The sequence below is a fragment of the Mytilus edulis genome, chromosome 1 (assembly GCF_963676685.1).
Source record: "Mytilus edulis chromosome 1, xbMytEdul2.2, whole genome shotgun sequence".
NCBI classification, from domain to species: Eukaryota; Metazoa; Mollusca; class Bivalvia; order Mytilida; family Mytilidae; genus Mytilus; species Mytilus edulis.
In genome coordinates this window covers 86,458,883-86,474,605 of record NC_092344.1, presented here as the reverse complement: position 1 = coordinate 86,474,605, position 15,723 = coordinate 86,458,883, and the positions used below count along the sequence as shown (strand labels likewise).

General features: G+C 33.8%; 1 protein-coding gene across 1 annotated transcript; it reads right to left on the bottom strand.

The window, feature by feature from the left end:
- Positions 1-9,547: 9,547 nt before the first annotated feature.
- On the bottom strand, positions 9,548-15,040 carry LOC139493526 (uncharacterized). Its single transcript, XM_071282016.1, has 4 exons — positions 14,904-15,040; positions 12,979-13,057; positions 12,253-12,410; positions 9,548-10,442 (listed from the first exon to the last, which is right to left on the bottom strand). Exons 1-4 carry the CDS (start codon positions 14,968-14,970, stop codon positions 10,339-10,341), a joined length of 408 nt encoding a protein of 135 aa, XP_071138117.1. The 5' UTR covers positions 14,971-15,040; the 3' UTR covers positions 9,548-10,338.
- Positions 15,041-15,723: the final 683 nt, after the last annotated feature.

The window sequence follows — 15,723 nt, the reverse complement described above, 5'->3', positions numbered from 1 at the left end:
AAAATTAAACTTAGTTTGATTTCAACAAAAATTGAATTCCTGGGGTTCTTTGAAAGCTGAATCTAAAAATGTACTTAGATTTTTGATTATTGGCCCAGTTTTCAAGTTGGTCCAAATCGGGGTCCAAAATTAAACTTTGTTTGATTTCATCAAAAATTGAATAATTGGGGTTCTTTGATATGCCATATCTAACTGTGTATGTAGATTCTTAATTTTTGGTCCCGTTTTCAAATTGGTCTACATTAAAGTCCAATGGGTCCAAAATTAAACTAAGTTTGATTTTAACAAAAATTGAATTCTTGGGCTTTTTTGATATGCTGAATCTAAACATGTACTTAGATTTTTTATTATGGGCCCAGTTTTCAAGTTGGTTCAAATCAGGATCCAAAATTATTATATTAAGTATTGTGCAATAGCAAGAAATTTTCAATTGCACAGTATTCAGCAATAGCAAGAAATCTTCATTTGCACAGTATTGTGCAATATCAAGAAATTTTCAATTGCACAGTATTGTGCAATAGCAAATATTTTCAATTGCACAGTATTGCACAATAGCAAGAAATATCTAATTGTTCAATAGCAAGAAATTTTCTCAATTGGAGTTATCTTTCTTTGTCCAGAATAGTAGTTGAATCAACTTGAATCATTGTTTTATACAATATACAATGTATATTAACTTTTTTACTACCAACTGATAAATTAAAACAATCTTTACCATTCAGTGATAACAAGCATGATGTATTTAAATGAGTAGTTATTGTTGCAAACTCCATTAGAAATTTGAATTGAGATCAGTTTTGGAAAAAGGGAAAGGGGGATGTGAAAAAAATGGGAAAGGGGGGGGGGGTGTTAAATTTTTCTCATTTCAGATTTCATAAATAAAAAGAAAATTTCTTCAAACATTTTTTTGAGAGGATTAATATTCAGCATAGTGAATTGCTCAAAGGCAAAAAAAATATTTTAAGTTCATTAGACCACATTCATTCTGTGTCAGAAACCTATGCTGTGTCAACTATTTACAGTCCGGAATGCGGTTCGATAAAATTGCTCCCCTTGTTTATTTCGCTCTCCTGTCAAATCATGTAATTTCGCTACCTCCAATGGTAGACGGTACAACGATAGGTGTCGTCAAGAAAGGTACGATTAAAGGAATCAGATAGGAATTAGACGATCACCATTGGTATAGGTGAGTTGTTTAATAGTTGTTGCTTTGGGATAAATGCATGTTTTGGATTTATTCATAATCAGGAATAGCTGGTAAGGAAAGAAATGTGTTGCTACGTGAACCCGGAAAGACCGGGACGAATTTAAAAAAAAAATCTAGAGACGATCGTTCTGAGTGTGCCACCTACACATTCAAACGTGTACACAAGCACATTATTCCCTTTCTATGTAATGTGTTTTCATAATTATGTGATATAAGGCAAAAAAAGGTAGCAGCTTTTTGTATCTTGTTGTTAAGCGTTTCCAGGGGAGATAATGTTATTTTTCACGGTGTGTTCGATAGGTTTGTTACATTGTAACATTATATAATACACACTCATAAAGTGGATTAAAATAGCCTCCCACACTCAATTACCTGAATTTCAATTATTCTATTTACCGTAGTGCAATTATATAAGACTTCGGAGGTTCATATCACTTATATTCAACGTTTTTATATCGGATTTTTTTTACTCTTGATGTTGAACGGTTCATAGTAATAAAAAAAATCCGATAAAACCGTTGGATGTAAATGATATGAATCTGAGAAGTCTTATATATTGTCCTTTAATATAAGACCGGAGGTTCATATCATTTACATTCAACATTTTTTATCGAATTTTTGTTATCTATCAATGTTGAACGGTTCAACGGTTCGACATTGGTAGTTAAAAAAAAATCCGATAAAAATAACGGTTCAACATTGGTAGTAAAAAAAAATCCGATAAACATGTTGAATGTAAATGAAATGAAACTCTGAAGCCTTATATTATAGGACTATCATTATTAGTTCTTTATCCTGACTAAATGTTTTTTTGTGGTATATATTACAAAAAAAAAAGGGGGGGGGGTTTAAAAACACCAAAATACCTTAACAATCCTACAATATCTGTTTACAGAATGAGAGAGATATTTCGTATTCTAAAACTAATTTTTCTCACATGTTTGTTAGATATGTTGAAAATACAGACAAATGTTTAGTACGTATACATCCCCTCTTTTTCAATTCATTAGTTCAAGATACAGCTCTGAAGAATATGCAACAACCTTCTTCTTCTTCTTTATTCTTTCCTCCACTATCTGGAGTACCACTACTTTTGTAGCATGGATAAGCAACTGATTGATACTATAAGCAACTGTGTGCATGTGCAGGAATATTTTACAGTGAATATGATCGGTGCACAAACCAGTATTATTTCGCCTAAAATTAATTGTTCAAGATACTGGTGTGGCCTGGCGTACCTACCACCAATTATTCCAATATGTGACGACCAATGAAAACATTTGATATGATTTGAAAACATGGCCAATTAAGTAGGAACTTTTGGTTTCGTAGACATAAATTATAATTCAACATTTTCGATTTATATTTTTCTTTATTTAATATTCTAGTATATTTAATAACTAGTTTATATTTTGTGATGCATCTGATGTATAAATCCAGTGGCAGATCCGGGAAAGAGCTCTTAGTTCCGATCCGTTTGTACGGGGAACATGTGGTTGAAACCCCTCTTTAATAGCCTGTTCGATTTTTATGTTTGCAGGGTTGAAAAGGGAGATAGACAGAAGTTTTATCAAGAAGTTATGTGAAAGTTCTGCTATACATCTGACAGTCAGGAATTATTCCGAATTACACATGTCGACCAGAGGCATAGAACAGAGAGGAGAGGTTTTAAAGTACCAGATGCTTATCTGAGATTCCAATTTGAACTAAAGAAAGCAATATATAAAGATATGTAGGAGAAATAATCTATATGAATAAACTTATGCCACAAAAGGAACTTATTATTATTTTTTTTATATACATAATTTGTCAAACGTATCCACAACAGAAGAGATGTGAATGCACCCTTCATAGCCTTGTAATACTGATGGTAATAATTTATATAATTTCTGAGATGATATAGCAGTGCCATTATAGTTTCCCCTTTCTCCTTCAAAGAACTTGATCATCTGAACCCTTCTTTCGTCGGAAAAATATGTTTGATTAAACATAGGGAATCACTGAAGCATAACTGGAGCGAGCTCCCCTTAACTCAGTCAGCCCCCCCCCCCCCCCCCCCCCCCCAATGTAAAAGTCTGGATCTGCCACTGAATATTGGTTTGAACAGTGCGATGGAAGTCTTCAAATGTATAAAAAAAGAAAATCTTTGTGCTGGTTATTTACATACGGGAACGAATATTTAACTTCAAATTGTGAAAAAGAGTGAGGGGTAAAGAGTGAGGGGTAAGATTCATTCAAAAAAAAAATATCGTCTGATCCAAAATTCGTTCGAAAAAATATTGTCAGGCAAAATTTAAAACCAGAAAAAATATTATGAATTCTGATCTTCTAAAACCTTATATTGTTAAGTTTTGAAAGAAAAAAATATATTTCAGACAAGAAAACCATACCCCCTTTAAAGTTAAATGATAAACTTACTTCCTTGTTGATGGATTGTTTCCTGGCTTGCGTTGGTAGAGTATTGTTGCATGTTTCACATTCGAGTAATATATATATACGCATGTGTAGTACATGAAATATGAAGACACCGGTGTACTATTATAGTACTTGACTTTTAATAGTGAGCATGTATGAGAAAAATAGAGTGAGCCAATTGTAAGATGCTATAAGATAGACTAACAAGAATGTGTCCATAGTACACGGATACCCCACTCGCACTATCATTTTACATGTTCAGTGGACCGTGAAATTAGGGTCAATACTTTAATTTGGCGTTAAAATTAGAAAGATCATATCATAGGGAACATGTGTACTAAGTTTCAAGTTGATTGGACTTCAACTTCATCAAAAACTACCATGACCAAAAACTTTAACCTGAAGCGGGACGAACGGGCGCACAGACGAACGAACGAACGAACGGACGCACAGACCAGAAAACAATGCCTCTCTACTATCGTAGGTGGGGCAATAAACATTTATCGAAAATATAGCACAAAAGAAATCATGAAATAACTCAGTGCAATCCCAATCTAAGATGCAAACACATCAAAACAAAAACAAAATCACACGACACAAAACAAAAACCAACTGCAATCAACAAATAAGACGCAAAGAGTCACAAGAAATTTAAAAAAAAATCCATTCGCGGGCAACTACCGACTTATACTGTATGATCGAACACAAACATCGCAAAATATGACACCAAAGAAATAAGACGCAAACTAAATTACAAGAAATTGCAAGATCAATAAATGATGTATAAAAAATAATTCCGAACGACAATTGGTTAACACAAACAAAAGGAATACAACGATATAAATATATGCAACTTCACAATGATCAACCAATCCGGGTTACTGTATAAACTAAGATGTAACAAAATGTGTAACAAAACTTTTTAAAATAATACAGAAATTATGACTGTCGGTGTAAATGTAATTGTTTAAGAAAAAAACATGTCAGACATGCAAATATTGTTTAAAAAGAAATAGTTTTAATCACTTAAAAGTCATGTGATGTTACATATATAGGACGGGTGTGTTCGATGCGTAAATTAATTAACAAAACCCCGATATATAATATCCAACTTTGAAATTGCGTCCAAATGTCAATTTTAGGTGTGCCACTTTGGGAATGGTCTTAAACGATTGACAATTCATTTCTAAATTTTTGAAATTTTCCCCAGATTTTTTCTATGTCGGGCAAAAAAAAGTAGCAGTTTTTAAGGAGACCCCCTAAATGACGTAACAGCTTGACTTATGGTCGTTTTAAAAACGATTGTTTGCAAGTTGCATTGTTAACAATTGTACAATATTAAAAGTAAACAACGTGAATGAAAATATTTATAATGACTTTACGGAAAGTAACTTTTGTGACATCTTGACAACCGTATACAAAGTTCATTTCACCTTTCTACCTTCTAAACACAAGAGGTCGAATTCTTTTGTTCTATTTAAACCGCATATCGGACTGTTTAATCACAATCCAAATATAGAGCTGAATCCAGCTTGAATGTTGTGTCCATACTTGCCCCAACCGTTCAGGGTTCAACCTCTGCGGTCGTATAAAGCTGCACCCTGCGGAGCATCTGGTTTATTATGTATTTTGGGGGGGGGGGGAAGTTATTGTATTTTATATTAATTCCTTTCCACTTTGAGGGTGCAAGTGTTGCCTTGTAGAGGCATTACCCTGCTCTTTTTCAAAATCTACATGGGTGTTTTTTTTACGTGCAAGAGATATGGCTCTCTCTTAACACAGGTCAGCAATTTACTGTCCCCTTGCGACGGACTATCATCGTTTCTGAAGACCATACTTGCAAATGATGACGAGGGAGAGTCACAAATTCATTCATTGAAATTTTCACACCGGAACGGGGATCAAACCAGGAACCTTTTTGATAGTAGTTGGATGCGTTAACCACTTCGACGGTCCTACATCAGACATTGATGGCAATGATGGTATTCCTGGGCATGCCCGTGATGCCGGTTAAGTCTTAATGGTTAGCTTGAAATATTGTGTACTAAGATCAAGAATGCCTCACTTTATCACACCTTCTGGAATCTCAGGGCCAACTAGAATCATCCCATAAGACAATGGTCTTTATTAAATCTTTTCGTAACTGGCATGCTTATTGAAAATTTGATTGACGAAAGTGACCACTATGCCCTAAAGTAAAAAAAGAGCAACACTCAAATCAAAACAAAATGGCATGGAAAAGACCCCAAGTTGCTGAAATGAATACTTTTTTGGCCTCTGTTTCCAAATGGATGTTGATGGGAAACCATGTACCAAAATGTACTGGTCAACTGATACTCCTGTATTTCCAAACACCATAAGTCGTGACAGTTTCACTCAGATATCTCCACTTTGCAAATTCAGAGCTAAAGCCATTACCAGGTGCTGAAAATTATGACCCTTGTTTTAAATGGTCAAACACCTGATTGATCACGTCAATGCCTGCTTTAACCATTAAAGAAACGACTTGTAGACAAAGGGTATCATACCGTTTAAAGGTAGAGTTCAATTTAAAAAAAAAAATGTATTCAAGGCCACATAAACGGAGAGTAAAAGTGTGGATGCTAGCCGAGTCTCAAAGTTTCCATATATCGTTTATAGACATGAACAGGGAGACTTGCAACTTTTCAATTACACCTTACCAGTAATGTTGTGAAAAGGTGTCTTCAGGAAGCACACACAGAAGGTAAAGGGTACAATGTCGACACAGACAATTACTTTTTCAAGCCCAGAACTTTTTGTAGACTTATTTGAAAATTACGATACAGCAGCTTGTGGAACTGTCCGTATCAACAGAAGGGTCCTACATGTTGACAATGTGTAAACGCTCCGAAGGCTTAAATCAACTTGGAGATATGAAATTCCACCAGAAAGAATGTCTTGTGGCTACAGATTGGAAAGTCGTAAAAAATGTAAATTTCTTGTAAACAATACATGACAACAGTAAGCCAAAGTGCTGAGACCAATGCAGATGATTTCTCGAGGCAAAACTGTGTGTCCAAAAGCTGTTGCAAATTTTACCAGTATTATTGGGAGTCACAAAATAATCAAATGGAGTAAGAGGGGTCTCTTTATTCTACTTGAAATGGCCAAATTCAATGCTTCTAAACTTCCTTATGGGCAATAATCATCTATAGCATTCCCTTACTTTAAATATTACAAAATGATTAGTCGCAGAACATTCAATGTGGCATTCGCAGGGGAAGACTTGAACAAACTAAATTTGGCTGTAATGATTAGGGAAAACTGCTTTGCCTGCCTGAATGCTTTACCATATTCCACACTAAGGAATTGTTACAACTTATCAATGAAGTGAATTGAACTGTTTTGTTAACTGTTAAGCTGTTTGGACGTCTATTTTAATTGTTGTCTTGTTGAAAAAATGTTAAAAACCACGTACAAATCCATATTCCAGCAGGCCAGATTGGACAGTCAAGAGGATTTATCTCGGCCCTACTAAAAAGCGCCCGGAACGCTCGGGAAAAGAAAAAGCGCCCGGAGAAGGAAAATTAGCGCCCGGAGAAAAAAATTAGTGCCCGGGAGAAAAAAATAATAATATTTTATAACAATATTTTTTTTCCTTAAAAAATAACTAATAATTGCTTGTTTTGTCCTTAATATAAATGTACGATGCTTAAATTTAAACCAAACACCTGTTTTTTGCCCCCTTGTTTTAACTACGGTACATGTATAGTACTGCTTTTTTTCATGTGCTGATTTATTATGTGTACCTCTTTTAATTTTAATTTTGATTAAATTAATATTTATCTGTGAAATTTGGGTTGTCTTATACATTTTTCATTTTGATATCGTTTTTGAAAAACATGTCTTTTGATGTCTTACATTTTATAAATCTTCCGCATAAACTGTGATCCATTATTATCAATCTTTCGAAAAGTATTCATATATTATTGTTAAAATTGAAATATTCATACTTGTATTTGTGCTTTATTACAAATGTCTATTATCTGAATTTGTAAATTACTTGTCTAAAATTAAAAAAAATCAATGTTCATGACTTAACAAATTTGTCTCATGCCAATAAAAGATCTATATATTTCCCCCGGGCGCTTTTTCTGTTCCCCGGGCGCTATATTTTCTTCTCCGGACGTTTTTTCTTTTCCCCGGGCGCTTTTTCTTTACCCAGGCGCTCCCGGGCGCATTTTAGTAGGACCCTATATCTATATTGTTTGTAAGTTATAACATTTTAAACGTAGATTTTTTTCCAAATTTTATATGAACTGGCAGACTTGTTATTGTGACGAAAAATTCCAAGTATAATCATGAGTTGTTATAAAGTCCCACTACCAGAAAATTTGCGGTAAACTATTTACAGCAATACAAATTCATCAAAGATACCAGAAAACACAAATTATACACCAGACGAGCGTTCATCCGCACCAAACTTATCGCATTAGAAAGATACAATTAAAACACTAGGTAGGTCTTATCAAATACGCTTTTAAAAAAAAATCCCAAAGGTTTTGCCAAATACGAATAAGACACGCTATATATGGGGATAGGAATTTAATTGGTATGATGATTTGCTGTATAATGTAAGGCCCGACGTCTAATTGGAATACCGTCGAACCAAGACACTTTACATCTTCGTTAAACTAGACTCTAGAGGTCTATCTAGGTTGCGTATTATTTAGCAATAAAAGATACAGCAGACATAGCATATAAGAGTTCGAATTATTTATTTATAAGTAAAATGGCGGAGAAGAATGGCTGTACAGGCTCCCGGCATGGTTGGTCTATCTTATTTAATGTAAACAACAAACCAGAGTCACAACTCTAAGTGTTACCTCCAACTAGTTAAACAATTACAGTTTTATAGCATATAGCTCAATTGGGCTTACAAAGGGTCTCAATAAAAGAACACATATAAGTATGTAGCCTTAAATTAACAATATCTATTCAAAATAACTATCAACAATCCAGAGTAACCACTATGTAAATTTCGACTAGTTTAAAAACTATCATTAGCGTATAGCTCACTCAGGCTTAGAAGGGTCTCAATAAAAGAACACCCATAAAAGTATGTAGCCTTAAATCAAAAACATCTATTTCAAGTTTCTATCAGCATAACTTGTTATGATTTTCACCAAGACAATCTATTTCTTTAATACTAAAGAAAATATATTTACTCCAAAATAGTCTTCCAAAGTCTCCCAAATTTATCCCCTTAATTTCCTCCTAAAGTTTCCCAAGTATGACTCCTAAAATTACTGTCGACAGTAGGAGGATATAAGGTTTGCGTTTTTCTTATAGAAAATAGAAATGTCTTTGGTCTGAGATGGTAAGTACTTATCAACATGCTGACAAAGGTTAAAATATAAAAATCCAGAATTATTCTAAGTCCAACCAATAGGTCTTCCTGATTTGTTATTGGTCATTTGTATTCTGCGCATACTATATTTGACCAATAACAAATTAAGAAGCCCTACTGGATGTCTGGTTTAAACGCTCACAATGACACCTTTGATTGAGATCACCTTTTAAATATTTATGGAGCGGCAATGGGTTACAAGATGGCACACCATTATGTTTAACGTATTTATTGGTAAATAGAAAAAAATAACTGAAGCTTCTTTAGAAAATACGCTCTCCTGGTATAGATACATAAATGATATAAAATTTGAAATTAGAATAACGATACGAGTATTTTTGATACATGTATCATCCATGACCAAACCACAAAGACTTTAATATTCAAACGTTTGATCGGTTGGTGTTTTTAATGCTTCTTCATAAATGTTTGCTTGAATCACTTGACTGGTAATTTATTTGTGGGTCTTCACGTTAAATCAAACTTATCTTGCCATCTGCTTAAACCGAAACCTTTTCTAAAAGTGCACAGTTTTTTTTTTAATTTAGTAGACACAAGCAATAATTCAAATACACGTATGAAAATAATGGAAAATAAATATAAGTTTTTTTTTATTTAGAACAAATCACAGAAAGAAACAAAATATTTAATTCTAGGATGTTAGTTCAAAAAAAAAATATGAATAAGATGCACAAGTTCTTTAAAACGGAAACGCGAATTAATTACTGAAAAAATATTATGTAAAAACCATTGCAATTGACTGCTACGAAATAAAGCATTGAAATAAGTAAAAAATAACGAAATTACTTCCGACTGCAAGTGCTATTTGTTTTATTTGACAATAAACTCATCAAAGACCCCATGCTTAAAATTGTGTTCATCAGACTGGCGTTTCGTCTGCAAAAGACTCGTCAGTGACGTTAAAATAAAAAAAGTTAAAAAGGCAAATGTGAGGGGCTAGATTCCAAGGTCTTCTGTTATCAGAAGAAAATCTGTTAATTGATTGATTATCATTCTAGAATATCAAACTAGACTCAGCAAAACACGTTTACATTTTACTACTTCTATCATATGCACCTCCAAGTTATGCTATATTGCTTTTATATTTCTTATAAACTTTCACACCTAAACAGTTTGAATTAACACATAATTATGAAAGTAAACGCAAATGCTAGAGCATTTTGTTGATCAAGACTATCATTCAATACAATTTTATCAATCTGTTTGCAGTCGGTTCCAGACATGTTTGTTTTCATGGTCGTAAGTTTTTTCTTCTAAAGTAAACCGTGACAAACACGTCTTTTATAGTTTATATATAAGGATGATTGTACATGTTGATTGCATGTCATTCATGGAAACCGCTATCTTCTATTGGCGGAGCTGGTGAAGAATTAAGTCGTTGTTGATTGGAATGACAACTAAACATTACTATTGGTTCCTTTCTTTTATCTGTAAAAAAAGCATTGTATTCATGTACGTATAGGTTGCATTTCTGTTAATATAGACAATGCAGTTTCCCAAAGGAACTCCCTTTGTGCCTTTTTTTCTATAAAGTTTCGTGAAAAAAAAATATATACTAGATATGTGCGGCATATTTTCAACATTTATATGCCTCGAACTTCTTAGAGTTTAAACTTATGCTTTAATACTGCACTTCCCCTACCGTCAATTTATGTCTTACACAGGATTCAATTTCACCGCCTACCATGTGCATAACAAGCTATGTCTCTATGAGGTGAAACATAGAGATCATATCTTGGAATTATAGTACGAAAAACCAAGACAAAATATGTATGAATATTATATATCTCACCAAAAGAGGCGTGGTTTATGATACAGCTGTATTTACAAAGTAAAACCTATAATGAAGTCAACGAGAAAGCATCCAAATGACAAAGATAACAACTCGATCTTGACAACAAAATTCTAAAGGTTTTCGAACTTTTCTGTTGACTGTTAATTTAGAAAAGCGCTTCAGACGTATAGCAATTATACTATTAAAGTGATAAAAAAATACCACATTTCACATACCAAATTTCTTTATTTTATTTCCAGAACAGATTATACAAATATGACAAAGGAGATTAAGAATGATTGTGAATTAGACAATTATCTGTGACAGGCCACATGCCGAAGACTCGAACAACTAAAGATAACCATGCCGAAAAGGTTTCGAACTGAATAAATGTGGAACGGAACCATTTAAAAGAGAAAACAGAAGGTATTATTCATTGCACTGCCATAAACGAAAACAAAAATCTAGACGGTCCCAAAAGACAACAACATTCTTATAGGCTCATGGTAGGGACAGACACATTAAGATGATTAATAATGCATTAGTATCCTGTTGTATCAAGTCGTTCAATAAACTTACGAGATCGGACAACCCTTCTATAGATTTGTCATTGGCTTAATTTGCAAACCCGTTTGAGGGATATTAGAACGATGAATTTTCAATGAATAACCATAAAGGATAACAAGAAAGAAAACCTATGGAGGATCATAAAAATGACTCATTTACAGAGAATCAACTACTATGGGGGACAAGAAAGCAAACCTGTTACACGTACATTGGCATGATCAGTTTTTGGCAAACAAACATATATGGAGTAGAAAAAAGACAATATGTTGTAGGGACATTATAATAATGAAGTTACAATGAATTGACGGCCATGGAGGACAAACAAGCAATCCTTTTGGACGGATATTAGAATGACGAATTTACAACGAAGAGACCACAAAGGATGACAAGAAAGGAAACCTGTTGGTGGGACAGAAAAATGATGCATTTACATTTAACAGACCACTATGGGTGAATCGATGCTATGGGTGACAAGAAAACAAACGTGTTGGAAGTACATTAGAATGATGCATTTAAAATGAATTATTGACCGCCATAGAGGACAAGAAAGGAAAACCGATTAGTAGGACATAATAATGATGCATTTACAATTAACAGACCACTATGGGTGACAAGAAAACAAACGTGTTGGAAGTACATTAGAATGATGCATTTGCAATGAATTAACCGCCACGGAGGACAAGAAAAGAAACCTGTCGGTGGGACGTAATAATGATGTATTTATAATTAACAGGCCACTATGGGTGGATCGATGCTATTGGTGACAAAAACAAAAAAATGTGTTGGAAGTACATTGGAATGATGAATTTACAATGAATTGACCGCCATGGAGGACAAGAACGCAAACCCGTTGGACGGATATTAATTAGAATGAGGAATTTACACTGAATAACAAACCTGTTGATGTCATTCTTGGTATTGCTGCTGTTAACCGCTTAGTCTGTTCTATGTGTTCATACGAGCTTCTCTTACGTCGCCAATAACAACAACAGACCATACAAATAACAATAACTATAATTGGTCCAATTACATATCCCCATAATGCAGCTGTTGATCTGGAAAAAACACGTTAATACAATGCAAAGCTCTTAGCTAAAAGCGCAAGTGATAGATTGTGCGTTTTAAAGCAACTTTAAATACTTTTGGGCTGTTTCGTGGCAGTCAGGTTTTTTAAGTTCCCGGAGAGAACCATCAACTTTCGAATAGAAAACTGACAGTCCTAGTCAATTATGATTGTAGTCGAGTTCATTTGTTACGTTCGGTATCCGAACTCTCAGTGTTGACAGGCTAGTGATATAGTAGTTCGACTACTCAGCCCACTGGACAACCGAGGTCACCTACTCATTATCATAAAATAATTTGTATATCGAACATATAGTGTACATTTACATCAGCCTGCTAGAAGTGTTTTTTAATATGCAGTTATAACATGTGTCAGATGGTAATGGCATCACATATTATACCCGATACCGGTTCTGAAGTATTTGTTTTTGGCAAATATGACACTAGTTAATGATAAATAGACCCGTAGGACAAGTGGGACCAAGTAGTGGTAAAACAAGTTATCTGTTTTGATAAAAAATACAATACTTGTGGTAGCTAGAAAGGGCACATAAAACTTACACAGTCGCTGATCTATATTTGTGATCAGATGAATAATGATTATCCCCGTTATTACGGCCACTACGAAGGGCTCCCGCTTCTGAAAAAAAAATAGTGATTAACAATTTTTATTGGTTTTAGACACATATATCATTTATTTCTGGAAAAATAATCAAGAAATGCATAACAGAGATTACATGAATTTCAAAAACTTTATAACAGTATAAATGACCGTATTCACATCCAACATAGAAAGATATAAAGAAAGGCAAACACAAACAGGTCAAGATAAACTGACTTGGTATAAGGTCATACTGTGGTAGACCTCAAAGGTGTTTAAAAATATGCACTAATACCTCCCCTTGCCTATCTAAGGCTTCGTACTATAAAACATACAAAAACCAAACTTTAAAATTTAGGAATCTTGATTAAAATTTGTTCGCTCACATATGAAGCCAGATAGGATTGCTACAAAGTTGGTTTATAAAATAGTTTTAATGTCGATCTTTCAGCAGGAAACTCGACATATGAATAGTGATCGGGTGGCTAAAGCGACGGCGTTAACTAACTTCTTATAAGCTTTTTTTTATTTTACGAGTGGAAGATCTAGATGCTTCATACTTTTTTTTTGTGCCTTATGTTAAGAGGTTTCCATCTGTTATGTGTCTATTGCCCTTGACCTCATTTGCATGGTTAAGTTAAAGGATAAATATATTTAGTATATGTGTACCGTGCAAGGTCCTCGTGCCTGTCAGACAGTTTTCATCTGACCTCGATCTCATTTCATTGATCAGTTAATTAGATAAAGTTTTCGTGGTCAAAGTCATATCTCAGATGTTATAAGCAATAGGTATATATTTGGTGTATGGAATGATTGTAAGATGAACATGTCCAACTGACAGGAAGTGTCTGACCTCATTTTCATGGTTCAGTGGTTTAAATTAGGTTTTTGTGTTTAGATCTTTTTTCTGATACTATGTGCAATATAGGTCAACTAGTTTTGTTGTTTGGAAATATTTAACAATATACATGCCAGTCTGACATGTTTTATATGACCTTAGTAAAAAAAAAAGGTCTGTAGTCTGAGGAAAATTCAAAACGAAAAGTCTCTAATCAAATGTCTAAATCAAAACGAAAAGTCTCTAATCAAATGTCTTAATCAAAAACTGAAACATGCCAAACGAAGGATAACAACTGTCATATTCCTGAGTTGGTGCAGGCATTTTCACTTTTCATGGCTCAGTGTCAAGTTCTTATGGTTTGTTTTCCCCTTAATATATAAGCAATAGAATAGGTAAACTATTTATATGGAATGGTATGGAATGATTGTAATGTGTATAAGTCTGTCTGGAATTATCATCTGACCTTGACCTCATTTTTATGGTTCATTGGTCAATGTAATGTTTTCATAGTTTAGTTTGTTTCGTTTATACTATTAGCAATCTGTCAACTATATCTAATGACTGAAATAATCCTACCTAAAGTCTACTGTAAAATATATATATCTCCCTGTTGTGATAACAGAGAACAACCAATGACATTTAATACGTTGATACTACACGAAGTTCCCAGAATGAAACTTATCCCAGTCTGATGATAAGGTAAGACTAATCAGAATTACCAGGTTGAAAATTTTTTACGCTACACGCGCATTTGTCTTTAAAAGACTCACCAGTTACGCTCGAATTAAAAAGTTAAAGATGCCAAGAAAAGAACTAAGTCAAAGTGCATTGAAACCCCAAATGATAATCGATTTACAACTTAGTGTAAAATCATTGAAGCCTACTCATTGTAAGAATAAGATAACAAATATTCCAGTAGGAGGATATGAAAAGTTGATTTATGGATAGAAATTGCGGACAAATTGTATCAACACTTTGAATTAATCCGTGTTATAAATGTTGGCAATTAGCCAAAATTTAAACAAAAGTAGCTTAGAAGCTTACCTTCAAACATATAAAAGAGAAAATCAAGGCAAGCAAACCATTTGAAAATACTTTTTGAATATTCCATTATAACTTGCAATGACGGCGAGAATAATAGTTTAGATCAAATTGGTTGAAATTTCAGATTTGGTTCGAAAATGAAAGTTTATATAAATACAGTATATGATAAATGTTGATTAAAAATTAACAAAGATAACGCTGTATTTTTGTTTGCATATCCCAATCATACAGTGATTGTACGTTCTGTTTCATATTACTTGAATATAAATTTTAAAATAAAAACAATCATTTTACCAAAGTTAAAAGATCCTTAACATACCCCAAAAGATAACGCTGTCATAGATAAAATTGAGAATGGAAATGGGGAATGTGTCAAAGAGACAACAACCCGACCAAATAAAAAACAACAGCAGAGGGTCACCAACAGGTCTTCAATGTAGCGAGAAATTCCTGTACCCGGAGGCGTCCTTCAGCTGGCCCCTAAACAAATATATACTAGTCCAGTGATAATGAACGCCATACTAATTTCCAAATTGTACACAAGAAACTAAAATTAAAATAATACAAGACTAACAAAGGCCAGAGGCCCCTGACTTGGGACAGGCGAAAAAATGCGGCGGGGTTAAACATGTTTGTGAGCTCTCAACCCTAAATATAGTTATTTGAAATATACCCTCAAATGTAGATCAATTTGTGATAATTGTATAAAACTAATGTTCACGTGTGATTGTCTGTATGTATGCATTCCGTTAATTTCATATGGTCATCAACACATTTTGTTTTCAACGTATCTTAAGGAATCACTATGTCGTGAACTGTT

Coding starts and splice junctions, on each gene's coding strand:
- LOC139493526 (XM_071282016.1), bottom strand. CDS start 14,970: ATGGAATATTCAAAAAGTATTTTCAAATGGTTTGCTTGCCTTGATTTT. Junction 13,058..14,903: donor TCTCTTTTATATGTTTGAAG/GTAAGCTTCTAA, acceptor TTTTTTTTTCAG/AAGCGGGAGCCCTTCGTAGT. Junction 10,443..12,252: donor ACCAAGAATGACATCAACAG/GTTTGTTATTCA, acceptor CTTTTTTTACAG/ATAAAAGAAAGGAACCAATA.